Source organism: Phascolarctos cinereus, unplaced genomic scaffold (assembly GCF_003287225.1).
Source record: "Phascolarctos cinereus isolate Bilbo 61053 unplaced genomic scaffold, phaCin_HiC Scaffold_1;HRSCAF=81, whole genome shotgun sequence".
Lineage (NCBI taxonomy): Eukaryota > Metazoa > Chordata > Mammalia > Diprotodontia > Phascolarctidae > Phascolarctos > Phascolarctos cinereus.
Genome location: NW_027555514.1, coordinates 57,203,051 through 57,222,378, shown reverse-complemented (window position 1 = coordinate 57,222,378; position 19,328 = coordinate 57,203,051). Strand labels below are relative to the sequence as shown.

Genomic DNA, 19,328 nt, shown 5'->3' with positions numbered 1-19,328 from the left:
TCTGGCTCCAGGCCTGGGGCTCTATCCACTGCACCATCTAGCTACCCCAGCCTTCAGAAATAGGGAGTTGATAATCCCACTCTACTCTACCTCATCAGACCTCACCCACAGTATTGCATTCAGACTGAGTCATGTTAGTTTATGAAGAACATGGATATGTTCTTGAATGGATGGAAAGCTTCCAGAGGTGGGTAACCAGTGGTTTGAAGGCCTTAAGATCATCTGATATGAAGATTGATCATTTGAAGAAATTGTGTATGTTTAGCCCAGAGATGGGATTTCCTGTTTTATTTTTTCTACATTCTCCTTGAGTGATGGATCCATGGCAAGGCCATTGGCTCAAATATTAATATATTTTAAGTAAATAACTAACAAAACCTAAAGAACCCCATTGAGGCATTTCGTCAATACATGGGGTTTCTGAAACCTCAAGTTTCTCACTGTCACTGGTATACTTTCATGAACTAGACTGAAAAGTAGAACAGGTATTGACTCACCATTGTGCAATTATTATCATAATATGTGGTAGATGAATATCCAAACATCCTGTAAATAGACTTATTAAGTGCTAATAAGTGTACCCTTGCAATTAACTGGACTGCCATGTCTTATAACTGAATATTGCATTTCAAATATGCACGATAGCAGCAGGAAATATAACACTTAAGAGATGGCTTATTAGCTTTAGTTTAAAAATCCTTTACTTGATGAGTCACAGACTTATCCATATAGAGCTATGGTGCTTCATTTTTATTTTGTAATAGTCTTGAGCTGTTGATTTTAAGCAGAAATTCTTCACTCGAAGAATACAAACATGGGGAATAACAAAATATAGAACAGTATGTTAGCCAAAGAAGAGATTAAATATCACATATAATTCAGAAGAGTAAGCATTATTACTCTTTTTCCAATCTCCCCAAACCCAAAGCTCTGTCCTTATAATATTCATTCAAGCTTAAATCTTGGAAGACCTTGTAATACCACAAAATTCTGGGGAGAAAATACAATATAAAGGAGTTACAAAAAATATTGAATGGGTGGAAAGACCTTATGATACAGGTCTTAGACGAAAACCACAGCGGAAAGTGAGCTGGATTCAAAGTCAAAGGACTTTAATTCCACTCCCAGCCCTGCTCCTTCCTCCCAGTGTGACCTTGGACAAGTTACTTAATCCCTTTAGGTTTCACATTCTACATTTGCAAAGTGGATTAGATAACTTCTAAGGTTCCTTCCAGCTCTCCATTAATGATCCCACATTTTAATTTGGTTATGTGGTGCAATTTTTCCATCCTCTAATGACAGCATTGCATTCTACTGTTGATAGCTATTTCAAAGATCCATTAATGGTGTAGATAGGATAGATTCCAAAGGAGACATAATTATCTGTGTACTTGATAAATGAAGTCATTTGATGTTGGAGAGGTTACATATCATGACAATAGAAAATAATATTTAGAGGAGGAGAAATTCCCTTTAGTGGATTCCTTTCCATATTTTATCCCTATTAGTTTTCTTTCTTATGCCCTTCCTCTTTTTTCCCCATTTTCAACGGAGATCAGGAAACTGGAGGCCATAACCTTTGAATGTCATTTAGGAAATTGCTATTTCAACCAGAGAGGATATAGCAAAGAATGGTCATGTCTTACTAAGGTTAGTTTGGGTTAACTGAAGTATTTTAAATTTCTAAAACTTTGTTGGCATAAGGAAGAAAAGTTGAAAGGGCAAGGCTCGAATACCAAACTTGTCTCCAGAAAATAAATAACTGACATTCCAGAAGAATCTACTTTAATTTCTGTCAGCAGAGTCTACAAACCAAAATTAGACATCGTGTCAATCCATCAAGCTACATGTTACAATAAAAATTTTCATGGAATATTACATAACAAAAATTATATTTTGAACTGTTACTAAGATCTTAGGAATCTTTCTGTTTCAGAAGAAAATTACATGATGAATTTGAAAAAAATTTTTTTAAATCCATAATTCCAAGAATTTTAAATAAATCAAAGCAGATGAATACCTGACACTTACATCACACTTGAAGAAGGTTTGGAATGTACTTTTTATGCAATGTGTATGTCATATGAACCATATAACAACCCTATGAAATAGATACTACAGAAGTTATTGTTCCTGTTTTAAAGATGAAGAAACTGAGGTTAAGAGAGATTAAAAGAATTGTCCTTGGTTATAGAGACGATCAGTATTAGAGTTTAGATTTGTCATGCTATCCGGTATGCAACTTTTCCTTTTATAAAATCCAGATAAAATGTAGGTATACCTATCTAGCATGGAGTTGTAGCTAAAGTGCTGAACCTGGGATTTTCAAAAGACCTCTGTTCAAGCACATCCTCTGACAGTTACACAACCAAGTCACTTTATCTGTAAGTCTTTGCACATCTGCAAAATGGGGATAAGAATAGCTACAGTATCTAATTTCCATGGTTTTTGTAAGGCCCATATAAGATATGTAAGACATTTTGTAAACTTAAAGCACCATATAAGTGTTAGGACTAGTTGTTGTTGTTATTATTATGATTATGATACACTTATTTTGCTATGCTTCTTTCTTTCTTTGAAGGATAACTGTTTCTCTTGAAAGAAGCTTGCATATTCACATAGATGTGCCAGTTTCAAGTCAGAGGGCTGTGACTCATAGCACACTGTATTCTGGAAACCTTTGTGTGATTGGTTTTAACTGAGAAAGTTATACCAAAAGACCAAATTGCGATCACTTCTCTAATAAGCAAAAGAATTTTATGGGAAAATCTATTAGATTAAGCAATCAGAAAACAGTATGCTAAAATATGAATTATTTCCCCTGGAGTTCATGAAACTTTCACACAACTCCCCAAAGGCTTAGGGGAAAAAAAAGATGCAAAAGACCTTTGATAAGCGGTATAAATAATTCCCCAAAGAAAACCAAAGTTCTGTTTTTGTTTGTTCTCTTATTGTACATGCAAATCTCTCCTTACCTGCAAATTAACTTTCACTAGTAATCAACAGCTATTGCATAAACAAAGAAATCCCCATTATTGAATTCATTTCACCTTTTGTTGACAGAAAATGAAGGTTTTGGAAGGTGAAATAATGGAGGAAAGGTAGAAAATAAATCCTAAATTCATCTTGAATAAGAAAGGGAGATTTTGGCAAATCTTGTTTCCAATCCATTAACACAATTTTTTTTCATGATAATTAAGATTAAAACATCATAAAATAATATAAAGTACAGGAAATGGTAAATGCTATTATGAAGTTACACTTTCTACCTAATTACTTTTGAAAGTTGGAAAAAGCTAATTAATAAATAGTTGATATTCATCTTAAAACATATTCATATCTTTCTTATTCTAATTCAACAGAGTACAGATAAGAACCAACATATATAAGTGTACTCTGTATAAAGTCACGTCCATTGATATTCTGTTTCAGTCTTTCAAAAGTAGGCAGACTCTCCAATTACAAGCAAAGAATTAAAAAATGCTTCTTACCGACAGAAGGGGATATTTTTCTTAATAATACAAGTTCCACCATTTTTGCAATATCCTATTGGGCATTCTAAAGAGAAAAGTCATAGAGCATATAGTTAATAATAAACATTATCAAGAACAGGAAGGAAACAGCATTATTCTTTATTATAGGGGTTAAGCCTATGATGAAAAAAAAGGGGGGGGCTCCCTCAAAGTAAACTATTGCTTTACAGAAAAATGTGAAAGGACTCTCCTAGGCTACCCTTCAATGCTCTGAAAAAAATTTACTCAATGGTCCCCTGCTGTCCTGGAAGAGTTCATTCACTTCATATGCCTGAGTGGATAACTATAAGAGGGTAGTCTTTCTGCCATAGGATTATGTCCAAAGTGCTTATTTAGAACATGTCTATGTGACATATTGGAACTCTACATTATTCTTTGGTCAAGTCATTTCTTTTCTGTACACTACATGGTGTTGACTGTAGGGAAGCAGAGAAATACTATGTGGGGGTGACTTTGTCATAGGAAACTTGGCTTACTCATACACTCATGTTCATCTAACCTCTGCCATTATGAGTGGTTTACAGAGTTAAAGGAGCTGCTAAAAATGTCTAAAATGACAATGCCTTATCTTTGTACAATAATTTAACTTTCCAAAGTGCTTTCTCTACTCTATCTCATTTTATAAGCATGAAAGCCCATTTGATTTTCCAAATTGAAATTTCAGGATTGGTGACCGTTCTCTTATTGTCTTGTGCTTTGTGCCTAGTTTACCAACTCTCCTAACCAGCAAAACTCCTCTATTAGCAGTAGAGCTGTAACCAAGTGGTGCAGCTGGCATTTCACTTCCAGGCATTGAAATATAGCCCTTACCCCTCCTCAACCCATGGAAATAATTGAGTTGAGCACATAGCAAGAATGAAATAAGAAGCTGAACAGGCTACCAGGGGAAATGATTACTCTACACGCTCCCAGTCCACATCTTAAGCAAGGTCCTCCCCTGCCCAACTAGCTCTGTTCACTCCCAAACTTCTCTGAGCAACTGGGCAGTATGTTCCTAGTATGTCCATTTACCAGGCACAGGGAGGTATACAAGGGCTGTTCTTTTTATTCCTTCTCAACTAAATTTGTCTTTAAACTTGACTGGACCCAGAAACAAAAATTGCTAGTTATGGATATGGTTGGTGGATCACCAGTCTTCCTCACTATATTCTTTCTCACCTGACTGAAACCTCTATTATCTCACCAGATCCCAAAATATTCCTGCTTGATTCTCCATTGCTGTAGGAATGTACTCTACAATCTTCCTGCCAAATTGCCAGGTATGGACCATTGGCAAAACATTGTTCTAAGGCCCAATGGAGATACATTGAAATAGTCAGTCGGTCAACACCCTGATGTGCCAGGGGCTTCTCTTGAAAACTGGGAAGACAAAGAAAGGCGAAACCAGACCTGCCTTTGAGGGGGTCATTTTCGAAAGGGGGAGGGACTATCCAAACAACTATAAAACATACGCAGTGTTAATGGGGATTGTCCCTGGCCTCACCAGACTTAGACAGACACAGACTGGGAAAGGCAGGTCTTCTGGAAGAGTGATCACAGAACAACTTGCAAAACTGGGAGAACTGAGTAGCAGATTGATTTTGGGGCGGCAGGAAGCTGAAAAAAGTCATCAGGAGTGGCAGGAAGAGAAATCGTTGTGAATGGGATGAGTGGAAAAAGGGTCTGGCAGATGCCAGAAGAACCAGGACATATATGCCACAGTCATCAATGAAACAGGAAACACTCCACGAGCTAACTTTAATTGTGGTTGACTTTATTTCTATTTCAAAAGTTTTCTGCTCTTCTGAATGAATTAGCAATAACCATTCTCTTCTAATGAGCTCTTGTGAGGTGAATCAGAATAAAGCTGCAGAGGAGCAGAGGAAACAGAAGTATTAGGGATTCCTGTTAAGCAGATGGAGACTTAGCCAAAGGAAATAACATAGAAGATGTGGGAATGAAAGCTCCCATACACAGTGAGGATAGTTGGGAATTTCCATGAAAATGAATCTGTCTATTTAGCTGAAAAACATCTCTTCCATACTAAAGGGTACAAGGGCTCCTAGGCCATATTTTGATACAATGTTATGTTGCTATGATTTGTCCTACTGAAACATATTATTCCTCCTTAAATAGGTGCTTAACTTTAAACAGGAACCAGCAGGACTTAGCCTTATTCATCAGGCTTCCTACAACATCTTCAGGTAGCTAGCTGCTAACTAGGTTGAGTTGCACTGATAAACATCTATTTTGGTGGGGGCAAATATGCTTGCTTTAATGTCATATAATCCTGTGGGAGTGAGGACCATTAAAAGTAGTATTTTCTGTATTTTATAAAATATTTTTCTACCATTTTTGTTTCTTCTAAAAAGGGGCTCTCAACCTATTATTTCTGAACTTAAAAAACATATTTTGATAACTGCATTTGAATAGAAACTGGTTTCCTTTGTAATTCTATGTATGGTATATACTGGATTTTAAAATACTATTTTGAGGAGATGTCTCACCAGACTGTCAAGAGGAGCCATGACACACACAAAACGGTTAATAGCTTCTGTTTTAATTGTATTCCTTTGACACCTCATTTAAATGACTGTTATTTTACATATACACCTATCTAAAGAGATATTCTCTTGCTGACATCTGTAAAAATGAATGTTTGCATTTTTGTTTTCTGGTCCTGTTTACCTAATACGATTTTGTTTCACAGATGGGGAGAGGTGTCAGGAACTGTGAATTCATTGGTATGGAGAATACCCCACAAGGAAACACCCTCTGCTGGTGCAGATCAACAATTCCTGTGTAATTTTTTTAATTTCCTGGGACACTGAGAAGTTAAAGGCCTTTCTAGAAGTCACAGATCTAGACTGGTCCTTTAATCTACTATTCCATCTTGCTTCTTACTAATGTCATATTACTTATTGTTTAAATGTTTCTTGCCTTACATGTGTAGTATTTTGATCAACTTCTCCATCAATTAGAGTAATTACAAAACCATTATACTTGAACCCCTTGAATTTATGGGAGTAAAAGGCACTTAAGGGAAGCTCTGGGACCAACTGCCTATAATGCATTGTATTCATATCTCTCACAAATGATGCAGTCCTAAAATTTATGTTTTACTAATTCTATTTAGAAGGGGAGAAAAGTTTAAAATATATTTAACTTGCAACATTTATTCAGTGTGTCTAAGCTTGATATTCTTGTTAATGGTTTAAATATAGAGGTGAAGTGAGACCAGATGTTCACCATCTGTTATGTGACCACTGTTGTAATTATTGGCTGCTATGAGATACAGAGTCATAAAATTCATGGAAAAATGACCTTAACACCGTCTGATATTTTAAGAGGAAAGATACATTCAGTCACTTGATATAATTTGTATTGATACATCAACAACATTTGACAAGTCTGAAACCACTGTTCGTAGTATAAACTCTCACTTTAATGCATCAGTCTTCTAAATCACATTCTTCTATTTTACTTGCCACAGATGACTTGTATGATCATAGCATCTTAAAAAAAAAAAAAGATGAAATCCAAAAGCACAGCTCTTTGTTTCACTCAAACTAAAAAGCTGTGTCTGTGTACTCTTTGAGAGGCAGCAAATACTTGTTGGATGATGGAGGAATGAAAACAAAGTTACATCTAGGGTGAACAAAACCCTGAATGGAGGTGGAGGTTTGAATCAAAGGAATGCCAAATTAAGAAGATTAAAAACAGCACTTTCAATATTCCACCAGTGTAGAAAAAGCAGAGCTTGGCATCTAGTTAGGATAATTAATTAGATAAAATGGCAAGTTACTAGTTGATAAGTTGGGATAAGCTCTTCCCCACTATTGTGTATATCAACCTCCTTGGCAATGATCTTCTCCTCTGTCCAGGTTTTCTGTCTCCAGTACCCCAATGACACCCACCTTACCCACATCAACTGATGGCACACTCTGTCTTCTTTACCCTGCCTTCAAAAATAACTAATCATGGTTTCATATCGGTCCAAAATATTAAAACTACCTGATTACTGAAAAGTGATCTGTTTGTATGACTAATAGACAAAATCAGTGATGTAGAGCAAAAAGTGAGCTTGGTTTAGGGTCAAATGACTTTGTTGCAAGTTTCCAGTCTACTGTTTGATGGTTGTTGTCGTTGTTCTTGTTGTTCTTGTTTTAAGCTTAAAACTCTGGCCAATACGGAGTTAATGCCCGAGATCAGAGAAAAGAGGATAAAAGAGCAATTAACTATCCTGAAAAAAATGCAAGTCGTCTGGAACTGATGAGTTACATGTGAGGGTCACTGTCCTCAGTCTTTGAAAGGTCATGAAGAATGAGAGATGTGTTGCATGATCTAACAAGTCTGAATATCCCAATTTTCACCAAAAGGGAGAGAATAGAGCCTGTAAACTAGAGATAAAGATCTGTATGCAGATTCTACCTACCCAGGAGAATATAAGCTCTCTGAGGGCGGGGACCATTTTGTATTATTTATCTTTATAGTTCCAGTGGCTAGCATAGTGGCTTCAGCGTAGAAGGTGTCATCACTAAACAGTGCCTACAACATAGTAAGTGCATAATCAATACCTATCTATCTATCTATCTATCTATCTATCTATCTATCTATCTATCTATCTATCTATCCATCCATCCATCTATCTATCTAGATGGTTAATGCTTGACTTCTCTTACTGCCTTTAGTTTCTATGCCTCATTATTTTTAAAAGCAGAGAAGAAATGTATTGCCTGATTCTCATAATTTATCTCAGTGTATACCTAATCCCTATGAAAAATAGGCCTTAATCTACCTCCTACTACCTTATCCAAAACAGGGACATGATAACTTGAAATAAAATATTAAAGTCAAATGCCAATCTTTATAGTCTGGGAAAAATCCATTCAAATTTTTAGTCACCCAGTTGCGTCCGTAAGACTGGCTGTGTTAACTCCTAGGCTCCTAAGATAAATATTCGCTGTGGTGAATCTCTTTTATGAAAGACACTTGGGCAGTTTACTGGTCTGGAAAAAAATATGAATTCCAGGGTATGTAATTTGATAACTAAGACCCTGCTTTGGTCATTTATCTAAATGCACTCCCCTGCATACCAAAAATGCAGACACTTGAGTTAGTCAGATCCACCCCATTTATTCATAAAATCATGAACTGAAATGTATTTTAATCATTGATTTGTATTATCTCAGTTGTCTCAGAACTCTAGAGCCCTAGTTCTGTTCATTATTTGATATATTCTCTCCATGACAGTTTAATTTGGATTATCAGGAGGACTGTTACAGTAGACTTCATAGAGAGCTAGAGAATAACTTCAATCAGCTTTTTCAGAAGAAAACAGATCATGCAACTGAAAAGGTCACCTCTTTTATGAAGAAAAGGAGATAGGAAATGTGCAGGTTTTCATCACTACTATATTTGGTTTTCTGTTGTAAAGGAAGGTAGCATAGTGGCACAGATAGAGTACCTCCTAGTTTTGGAATCCTAAAATCCTGAGACAAAATCTCCACTTTTGTTATGTGTTATCTATGTGACCATGGACAAATTCCACCACCCCCCCCCCCCCCCCCCCCCGTCTCAGTTTTCTCATCTGTAAAATGAAGATAACAAAACCTATAGTGTGAGACTCAAGTGAGATAATCTATGTAAATCACTTTGTAAATCACCATGTGAATATGGATTTTTTAAATAATAGGTTTCCTTGTTACTATTCATATGCATTTTATAAAAAAGAGATGATTACATATAATTAGTTACTTAACCTGTTTTTATTTTTGTATTTAATAAATGCCGAACAGGTGTAAGACATGTTTTCAAGTCCCAGTTCTACCACCATTAGCTGTATAATCTTGGATAAGTAATTCAACCTCTCTGGGACTCATTTTCCTCATCTTAAAAATGAAGGCGTTTGGAATGATTACCTTCCAAGGTCCTTTATACCTCTAAATCTATGATTAAATTGCTAAGGTAGCAAGAAGTGCTACCTTTCCTCCTGCTACCTCCAACTCATCACAGCAGTTTATGTTCCACTCCAGACTTAAGGAGAATATGAGCTTTTATTTTATTTACTCTACAGATTTAATAAAATTCACTCCAGGTGTCTACTGTAAATGGTATTTTAATGAAAAGTAGAGTACCTGAGCAGCTGGACTCATCGAGTTGGAAATCAGTGCAGTCAACAAAGCCGTCACACCGTTGGAAAGCTGGGATGCAGCTATTAGTTGATGGACACATCAGAGAGCCATCCAAACAATGTCTACTGGCTGTAAAAAAATAGCGATCATAATTATAAACATGTCTCTTATTCACTGAGCCTACACTAATAACTAGGTAGCATAGTAAAGCACAGGACTCAGAGTCAGAAGAAGTGAGTTTAAACCTAACTTGGTCACTTACTAGAGATGTGACCCTGAATAAGGCACTCAAATCAGTTTTAATTCCCTTAGAGTCACACATCTAGTAAGTCTGCCTCTCTCAGTAAGTCAACATCTCTCTGCCTCACTTTCCACATCTGTAAAATGGGGGTTGTTATTAACAACTTCCCTTTCACCACTGTTTTAAAGATCAAATGAGAATATATGGTACTTTTAAAATAATAAAGCATTGTATAGATGATAATAATAATTATTATCATGTTAATTATTATTATTCCACTAAATCTAGGGTTCTTAACTGGGGGTATTGCACTTTTTTTTAATTATTATTTTGAAAATGGTATTTCGATGATTTTCATTGGTAATTTTTTGTATTTCATTTTATGCATTAAAAACACTAATTGTGAGAAGGGCTCCATAATCTCCATTATTCTACCAAAGAAGTTCTTGACTAAAAAAAAGTTTAAAAATTCTGCTCTAGATGCTGGAGGGTCTTTCTCATTTACATTTACCTACTATCTCTGAATAGATTTCATTTCTATGGACTGTCTCAATTATTGGGTTGGGGGGAACATGGACTAGTTCCATGGGGGAAACTAGTTACTAGGGTGAGATGATTTTTCTGGATACACACTAGTCTTTGCTTCTCTCAGTATTTGCTAGAGACCAGAGTCATCTTTCACATTTCAACAGACCTTAGTAGGTGTGTGGTTCCTCCTACTGTCTCAGCTGCTCTGATTCTATGTGCCTCTGAATGGACATGAGGAAGGACATGATCAGTTGCTAAATCTTCTGCCTGCCCTCGAGCCTAAGTCACCTGTGATTACTAAGCACTTATAAGACTCAATTTGATGATTATTTATCCAATTGATTTTTTTAAAAAATGCTTATGAAATCCCTACTTCGTGCACAGTTATGTACTGAGCATTGTGGCTACAATGATAAAGATGAAATAATCTTTGCCCTGAAAACATTTACATCTATTGGACTGATGTAACATGTACTCAAGAAATTAGAACATATATGTATATGAAAGTATAAAATAATACAAATAATTTCTTTATGAAGAGTATTAATAACCGGAGATCAACTGAGCTGTCATATAGATGGTGACATCCAAGAAAAATTTTAAAGAAATGAAGAATTCCATGAGGCAGAGGTAAAGAAAGAGAAAATTCTTGATATGAAAGACCCCTTGCGCAAAAGGCATAGCTGTGAAAGATGAACTGCTTTCATTGTTTAAAGAGTAACATGAAAAAAAAAAACTGCACAGAGAGACTGGAAGCAGACTGTGAAGGCCTTGAATTGCCAGGTTTGAGATTTTATATTTTATCCTAGAGGCAATAAGTAGGGAATTATCAAAAATAAATGTTAGTGGTGGCAGGATTGGGTGAGAAATAAGGTTAAATCTGCATTTTAAGAATATCCAGTTTGCAGCTGAATGAAGGACTGATTGAAGAAGAAAGAGGCTAGGGACAGGCTACCAATTAGGAGGCTACTTAAATAGTCCAGATAAAAAGAACCTAAACTAGTATAAATTTTAAATTGAAGAGATGGAGGGGAATGTCAGGAAGGTGAAACTAACAAGGCGTGGCAATTGACTGGATTTCAGGGATTGAGAAAGAGGAAAGATTTATGAACCTAGGTGACAGGAAGTGCTATCAGAAAAGTATCCCCTAACTTTGCTCTCTATATCTAGGGTGGGAGGAAGGTAAAAAAAGAAATTAACACGATAATTTTGTTGTACATTTGAAAGGAATAGCAAGCTGTGCATAGCAGATTTGCAGTTTCATGTACAATCATCTTTTTAACTTTACTATGTTATGGTAATGCATGTTTTATTTCATAAATTAAAAATAAAATAAATTTTTAAAAAGGAGAAAAGTAGCATCCCTCCTCCCCCAAAATATCACCATCAACAGAAATGAAGAAGTTTAAACTTTAGAAAAATTGCAAGCTATAAAATAAACCCACACAAATCATCGGCATTTCTATATATTACCAACAAAGCCCAACAGCAAGAGATAGAAAGAGAAATTCCATTTAAAGTTAACTGTAGACTGTATAAAATATATAGGAGTCTACCTACCAAAACAAACCCAAGAACTATATGAACACAATTACAAAACACTTTTCACACAAATAAAGTCAGATCTAAATAATTGGAAAAACATCAGTTGCTCATGGGTAGGCTGAGCTAATAAAAATGGCAATTCTACCTAAGCTAATTTACTTTGCAGTGCCATACCAATCAAACTACCAAAAATAATTTTATAGAGCTAAAAAAAAATAACAACAAGATTCATTTGGAATAACAAAAGGTACAGAATATCAAGGGAACTAATGAAAAGAAATGGAGGGGAAGATGGCCTAGCTATTCCAGATTGTATTATAAAGCATCAATCTTCAAAACTACTTGGTACTGGCTAAGAAATAGAATGGTGAATCAGTGGAATAGGTTAGTTAAGCAAGACAGTAGTCAATGACTATAGTAATCTAGACCCCAGTGTCTGGGGGAAGAACTCACTATTTGACAAAAAATGCTGGGAATATGAAATTGACAGCTGAATGAAGGATTGATTCTAAAACTAGAAAAGAGTATGGTAGAAACTAGACATAGACCAAAATCTCACACCATATGCCAAAATAAAGTCAAAATGAATTCATGATTTAGATATAAAGGCTGATACTATAAGCAAACTGGGAGAGAAAGGAATAGTTTACCCATTAGATTTATGGAGAACAGAAGAATTTATGACCAAATAGGAGACAGAGAACATTACAAAATGCAAAATGGATAATTTTGATTACTTTAAATTGAAAAGTTTTTGCACAAACAAAGCCAATGCAACCAAGATTAGAAGGAAAATAGAAAACTGGGAGTTTTTGCAGTATGGCACTGCAAAGTAAACCAAGATTAGAGGGAAAATAGAAAACTGGGAATTTTTACAGCCACTGTCTCTGATAAGGGCCTCATTTCTAAAATATATAGAGAATTAAGTCAAATTTATAAGAATACAAATCATTCCCCAATTGATAAATGGTCCAAAGATATGAATAGGCAGTTTTCAGATGAAAAAATTAAAGTCATCTATAGTCATATGAAAAAACACTCTAAATCACTATTGATTAGAGCAATGCAAATCAAAAGAACTCTGATCACACCTTTCAGATTGCCAACATGACAAAACAGGAAAATGATAAATGTTGGAAAAGATGTGGGAAAATTGGAACACTAATGCATTGTTGGTGGAGTTGTGAAATGATCCAACCACTTTGGAGAGCAATTTGGGACTATGCCCAAAGGGCTATAAAAATGTACATACCCTTTGACCCAGAAATAGCACTTCTAGGGCTATATCCCAAAGAGATCATACACATGGGAAAAGGACCCACATGGACAAAAATATTTATAGCAGCTCTTTTTGTGGTGGCAAAGAATTGGAAATTGAGAGGATGCCCATCAATTGGGGAATGGCTGAACAAGTTGTGGTATATGAATGTAATGGAATACTGTTGTACTATAAGAATGATAAGCAGGCAGACTTCAGAAAAACCTGGAAAGACTTGTATGGACTGATGCTGAGTGAAGTGAGCAGAACCAGGAGAACATTGTATATAGTAACAGCCACATTGTATGATGGCTAACATTGACAGACAGCCCTTCTCAGCAATGCTAGTATCTGAGACATCTCCAAAGGTCTCATGATGGAAAATGCTATCCACATCCAAAGAAAAACTATAGAGTTCTAATGCAGATGGAAGCACACTATTTGTTTTGTTTTGTTTTCTCTTTCTTGTGATTCCTCCTATTGGTTCTAATTCTTCCTTACAACATCACTGATATGAAAATATGTTTAATAGGAATGTATATGTAAAGCCTAAATCAGATTGTTTGCTGTCTTGGAGAGGGAGGTGGGGAGGAAGGGAGAGAAAAATTTAAAACTCAAAAGTTTTGGAAGTGATTGTTAATAAATCAAAATAAATTAAATTAATAATAATAATAAAAAAGAATCGGAGAAGTTTAGAAGGGAGATGAGTTTCAATTCTATTTTACACATTTTGTTTTGAGATGCCTTTGGCACATTGGTGTGCCAATATCCAGATGGCAATTGGCTGTATGGGACTGAACTTCAGGAAAGAGATTAAGGTTTCAGATATAGATTTGAGAATTATCTGAACAAAGATAACAACTGAAAACATGGAACTTTATGAAACCACCAATGGACAGGGTGTAGAAAGAGAAAAGGGAACAAGAAAGAGCTCTAGATAATGTCCACTACTAATAGATGAGAGAATAAAAGGAATATATTGTTGTCCATATGTGTTGTCTTTTTTCATTAGAATGTGCATTCGTTCAGGGCAGGGACTATCTTACTTTTCCAATTTTGTCCCCAGTACTTAGCAAAGTTCTTTGAACAGACTTAAGTGCTTAATCCATATGCATTCATTAATTCATTCATTCATTCTAGATGTTTATCTAACAAAGGAATAGACTATAAGTAGAACAAAGAAAGAATAATGCTATGAAGACAAGGGTAGCGGGGCAGAAGAGTGTACAAGAAAATAGGTAGTCAAAAGTAGCAAAAGCTGCAGTCGATTCAGGAAGGATGAAGATTAACAAGAAGTTACTTGATTGAGCAGCAGAGATTATTTCCAACCAAAAGCTAACTGCAAAGGTACAGATGGATTATGACAAAATTCCTTCACTTTGAGAAGGTTATAATCTACTTAGAGAGGAGTTGAGAAAATTTGGAAGATTAAATATAGAGGCAACATTAATCACAGTGTCATTAATGATCAGAGTTGGAAGCAATCTCTAGCTGGGAGAAATGCAGGAAGATACCTTTTCTAAGTCAGGTCCAGTTCAGACCAGTACAGTAGTTCAAGGTTAGTAGTGAAAAGCAATAACACTCTCATGGGCCATGAAATATTTAATAACGAGAAGTTTACTCAACCATAAAAAGGATAAATAAGGATACAACACTGATTCAAGAGTCCAATTTCCCCTCTGCCTCCACATTCCCCCACTGGCAACCCCTGGTCATAATAATGTACTAGCCCCTCACATCCTCAAAAGAATGGGGTTATCTCACCAAACCCAAAGACATCAATTAACTCCTCATAGCCTCAGTGAATTACACCACACATAGGAAGTTATACCAGTGGTTCAAGATTTAATTCCCAGAGCTTATCAAATCACAATCCAGCCTCCCCCCTCCCTTAAAGAACCAGCTCAGCCTGTACACAATAGATACCACTTTTACCAAAGCATCACGAAAGACCATCAGAGTTGGCCTTTGAAAAAAATAGAAAAAAATATTAATAGGCAGAGGCATGGGAGAAGTCAGTTTGAGGCTCAGGGCAATGTGAGAGATCCAGATAGTCACAGAATCTTGGGGGTGAATGGAAAATCAGATTTCATGTAGTTTAACCAACACCTACATTCTACACCAATGGTTATATCTCCTTCATCCCTCACTATGTTCTACACAAAAGGTTATCTAGACTTCACTTAAAGAATAATCTTCAAGATGGTGGAATAAGAAGTAAGTCGTTCTTACTGTTCCTTATTAACCTCTGAAAGTCCAGAAAATATCACCCCAGGACAAACTCTGGAACAGCTGAACTGGAAGAAAGATGGGGTACAGCAGTCCAGTAGCCCAGGTAGCTTGAGAGATTAATGGGAAAGGCCCCTCTTGCCCTGGGAGAAGGTACAGAACAAGAGGCATCCCAGCAAGCTGGCTGAAGCCACACCTCAGTAAACCAGATGGAGATCCTGAACCCCAGGTGGTGGAGCAGGCAAACGCCAATACCAGGATCCCCTGAGTGCCTCAGTACAGGCAGTGGAGGCAGTGGAAACTGGCTTGGAAAATCCCCACAGGCTTCTGTGTTCTACAGCAGTCAAGTCTCCCAATGCCTCACCAAAACTCGGGGAAGTATGACGGGCCCCAGGAGGAGAAACATCACACAGCAGCGCAACATCCATCTGAAAGGAGCTGAAGAAAGTGAAAGGAGGGAAAGGAGAGGCCCAGGGTGAGAGGGCAACCCCTAGGGGCCAGACTACCCAACCCTACCCCTAGAGTTCCAGTGTTGTGGATTCCAGCCCAACACCAGGTAAGCTGCCAGAATCCTACAGCCTCCAACTGCCAACAGAGGCCCCAGCACACAAAGTCAGAGACCAGGCCCCAGGCTCCTAGCACAAGAAGCCTGGGTCAGTGCCCCCTGCTCCCCAGCAGGGGAGCTCAATATTTTTAAAGGCCAGGAAATAAGCAAACACCATGACCAAAAAGAAATGTACCATAGATTCTTCTTTTGAGGACAGTGAAGATCAAGGCAGACATTCTGAGAAGGACAACATTGTCAACAAACCCACATCTGAAACCTCAAAAGGGAATATGAACTGGTCTAGAGCCTAAAAAGCCTTATTAGAAGAGCTCAAGAAGGATTTTAAAAGTCAAATAAGAGAGGTAGAACTAAAAATGGGAAAAGAAATGAGAGGTATGCAAGAGAGAGTCAATAGCCTGGAAAAGGAAGGACATAAATTAACTGTAAAGAATAGTCTTGTTCAGTTTTGGTGTAGACTATATGAAACGTAGTGTTATAAAATGAGGCTCAAAAAGGCAAGCTGGAACCAGATTGTGGAGGCTGTTGAATTCAAGGTAAGACTGCGTTTTTGTTTAATAAGCAACAGGAAACCACTGATATTTTTGAGCAGGGGGGTGAGAAGTCAAACTGCTACTTTTAGAAGTTCACTTTTATAATAGTAAATGGAAAGAGACATCAAAGTAGGAAGAGTAGTTATGAGTCAATTACGGCAAAGACAACTCTACCAAATAAGGTTGGTAGCAGCAGTAGCAACAGTAATACTTGGGAAATGACTAAGTTTGGGGAGGAAGGCAAACCTACACTTAAAGGTCAAGATTAAAAAGAAGAACCAGAAAAGCAGACCAAAATACAATGGTCAAAAAGAGAGAAGAGCCAGAATGATCAGTCCTGTAAGTCTAAGGAACTTATAGGACCAGGATGAAGGGCTTGGTTAACAGTATCAGATAGTGCAGAAAATTTGAGAGAGATGAGGAGTAAGAAAAAGATTAACTGGATCTGGTAGTCAAGAGAACCTGGAGAACCTTAGAGAGAGAGAGCAGTTTCCTAAGAGCTGAAACCAGATTTCCCGGAATTAAGGAGTGAGGAAGGAATGAGACCCCTAAGGAATTGGAGTAAATTACTCCTTGCAGAAGTCTGCCCATACACATGAGGAAAGAAACAGGGCCATAGTTTTGGGGAGGATGAATAACAGGAACACGTGAAGGTTTTGAGGCCTGGATATGTTTCTATGCACAAAAGGAGCCAGTGGAGAGGGAGAGACTGAATATGCATGAGACAAATGATCACTGGTCACATAACTACCACTTGTGTGAGCCAAGAGTAAACTCCAGGTCTTTTCTGACTCTGGGCACAGTGCTCTTTTCACTACAAAATGCTAGCAATGAATAATGGGGTTTTCATATAGCTATGAAGATCCACAGAAGCTTCAACAGATTAAATTCACGTTTAATTAATTGAATTACATCGGATGTGAATTAACTTCGTCTATAGTTTTAGCGATTGAGGAGTAGAATTGAGAAGGTGGGAATTATCTAGATCTGAGGAAATTACGTTGCTGAGGTGACTCACAGGCTGAAGAGAATAATAGTTTACATTTAAATGGGACTTTTTGTGGTTTCCAAAGAGCTTAAATACTTACTCCTGATGAGGGTGGAGGAAGATCAGGTATTACAAGTATTAATATTGTTATCATTACAATTTTTCAGCCGTAACCATAATTCTCGTGACATAGGGACTCTCTGTTGAGGAAATTCCCTCTACAATGTGGATGCTGTTACCGTCTTAGAGACTTGCCTATGGCACGGAGGGGTTGTGACTTACGGGTAGGGATCTGAGACTGGAACTGAACCCAAGGCATGCTGACTTCACCCCTAAGGCTGACTCTCTACCAGCTAAATGGTAATGCCACTTAGATATTATTTCTCTTTTTCAAGAAGAGGAAACTGAGGTACAGATAGATTTAATGACCTGTCCATTTTCATATAGTGACTGTGTCAGAGACAAGATCCATTCCCAGGTCTTCTTCACTCTAAGTCTAATAATCTATCTCCTATAAAATTGCCTCTTCTTATTATGGTAATCAATCCATTTCTTCTCATCCTGTGTAATATATCTTGCCATAAATACTTCATTGAGGACTTCCACAACTTCCTTGATGCCTTCCCCTGTTTCATGCAACATGTCATAGTCAGAAGTTGGGCTGTTCATCTGTTATCCATCATTCATATAACATCACTGATTCATCATCTTGTTAAGTCATAAATACTTTCAGTGTTGTTTATGACACTTCTCACATTGCAAGTCATAATTTGAATTATTTAAATCCACCATGAATCTTTCCGTTGCCCTTTGGATCACTGGATATACTGATTCTTCTGAGATCACAGTGTCCTATGATTCACAGCCACATTGCATCACCAGAACGATATCAGTGTTTGAAATCTAACAGTGATAATTGATACTTACATACATTTATAAAGTTTAAAATGCACTTTATATACATTCTCTTGTTTGTGCCACATAACCCTGTGAGGTAGGTACTAGAGGCCTTAACATACCCTTTGACAACTGAGGAAACTGAGACTCAGAGAGATTAAATATCTTGCCTGTAGTTACATGGTTTGTACTGTCAGAAGTGAGATTCAGACCAAGTGTGGCTGAATCTTTTGTAATAAGGAGAAGTTAGTATCATTAAAAGTACAGCAAAATTCTACAGATGTAATAGATTCTTATTGCATTATAACCACTCGTGCATGTGTCAAATACTAGTCTGTGAGCTACAAGAAGGTGCAGGACCATGTCTTAGCTACACTCTATGTTTTCTCCAGGGCAGCTACATGGTACAATGCACAGAGCCTGGGGTCAGGAAGACCTTCCCGAGTTCAAATTTGCCCTCAGACACTTACTAGCCATGTGATATTGGGCAAATGGCTTAGTGCCATTTGCCTCAGTTCCTCATCTGTAAAATGAGCCACAGAAGGAAATGGTAAACCATTCCAGTATCTTTGCCAAGCAAAACCCAAATGATGTCACAAAGAGTTGGCCATGACTGAAATGACTCAATAACAATGTTTTCTCCACTACTTAGCATGGTGCTCTGTATGTAGGAGGTGCTTAATAAATGTTTGTTATGCTCCTGTTCTTCTTTGCACATTATTGTCGATTTTTATTATTACTCTCAATCATTCAATCACTAAGCATTTATTATGCACCACCTATGCTGCATTTAACATTGTTGACTACCCTTGTCCTGAATATTCTTTCCTTTCTTGGTTTTTATGATACTACTTTCTCCCTGTTTGCCTCCTACGTGTCTGACCACTACTACTCAATC

General features: G+C 37.0%; 1 protein-coding gene across 1 annotated transcript in view; it reads right to left on the bottom strand.

Moving 5' to 3' along the window:
• Nucleotides 1-19,328, bottom strand: part of MALRD1 (MAM and LDL receptor class A domain containing 1) — an 844,925-nt gene that overhangs the window by 93,694 nt on the left and 731,903 nt on the right. The window contains 2 exon segments of the mRNA XM_020966909.2: nt 3,492-3,558; nt 9,650-9,775. Of these exon segments, the coding sequence (XP_020822568.2) occupies nt 3,492-3,558; nt 9,650-9,775 (193 nt within the window).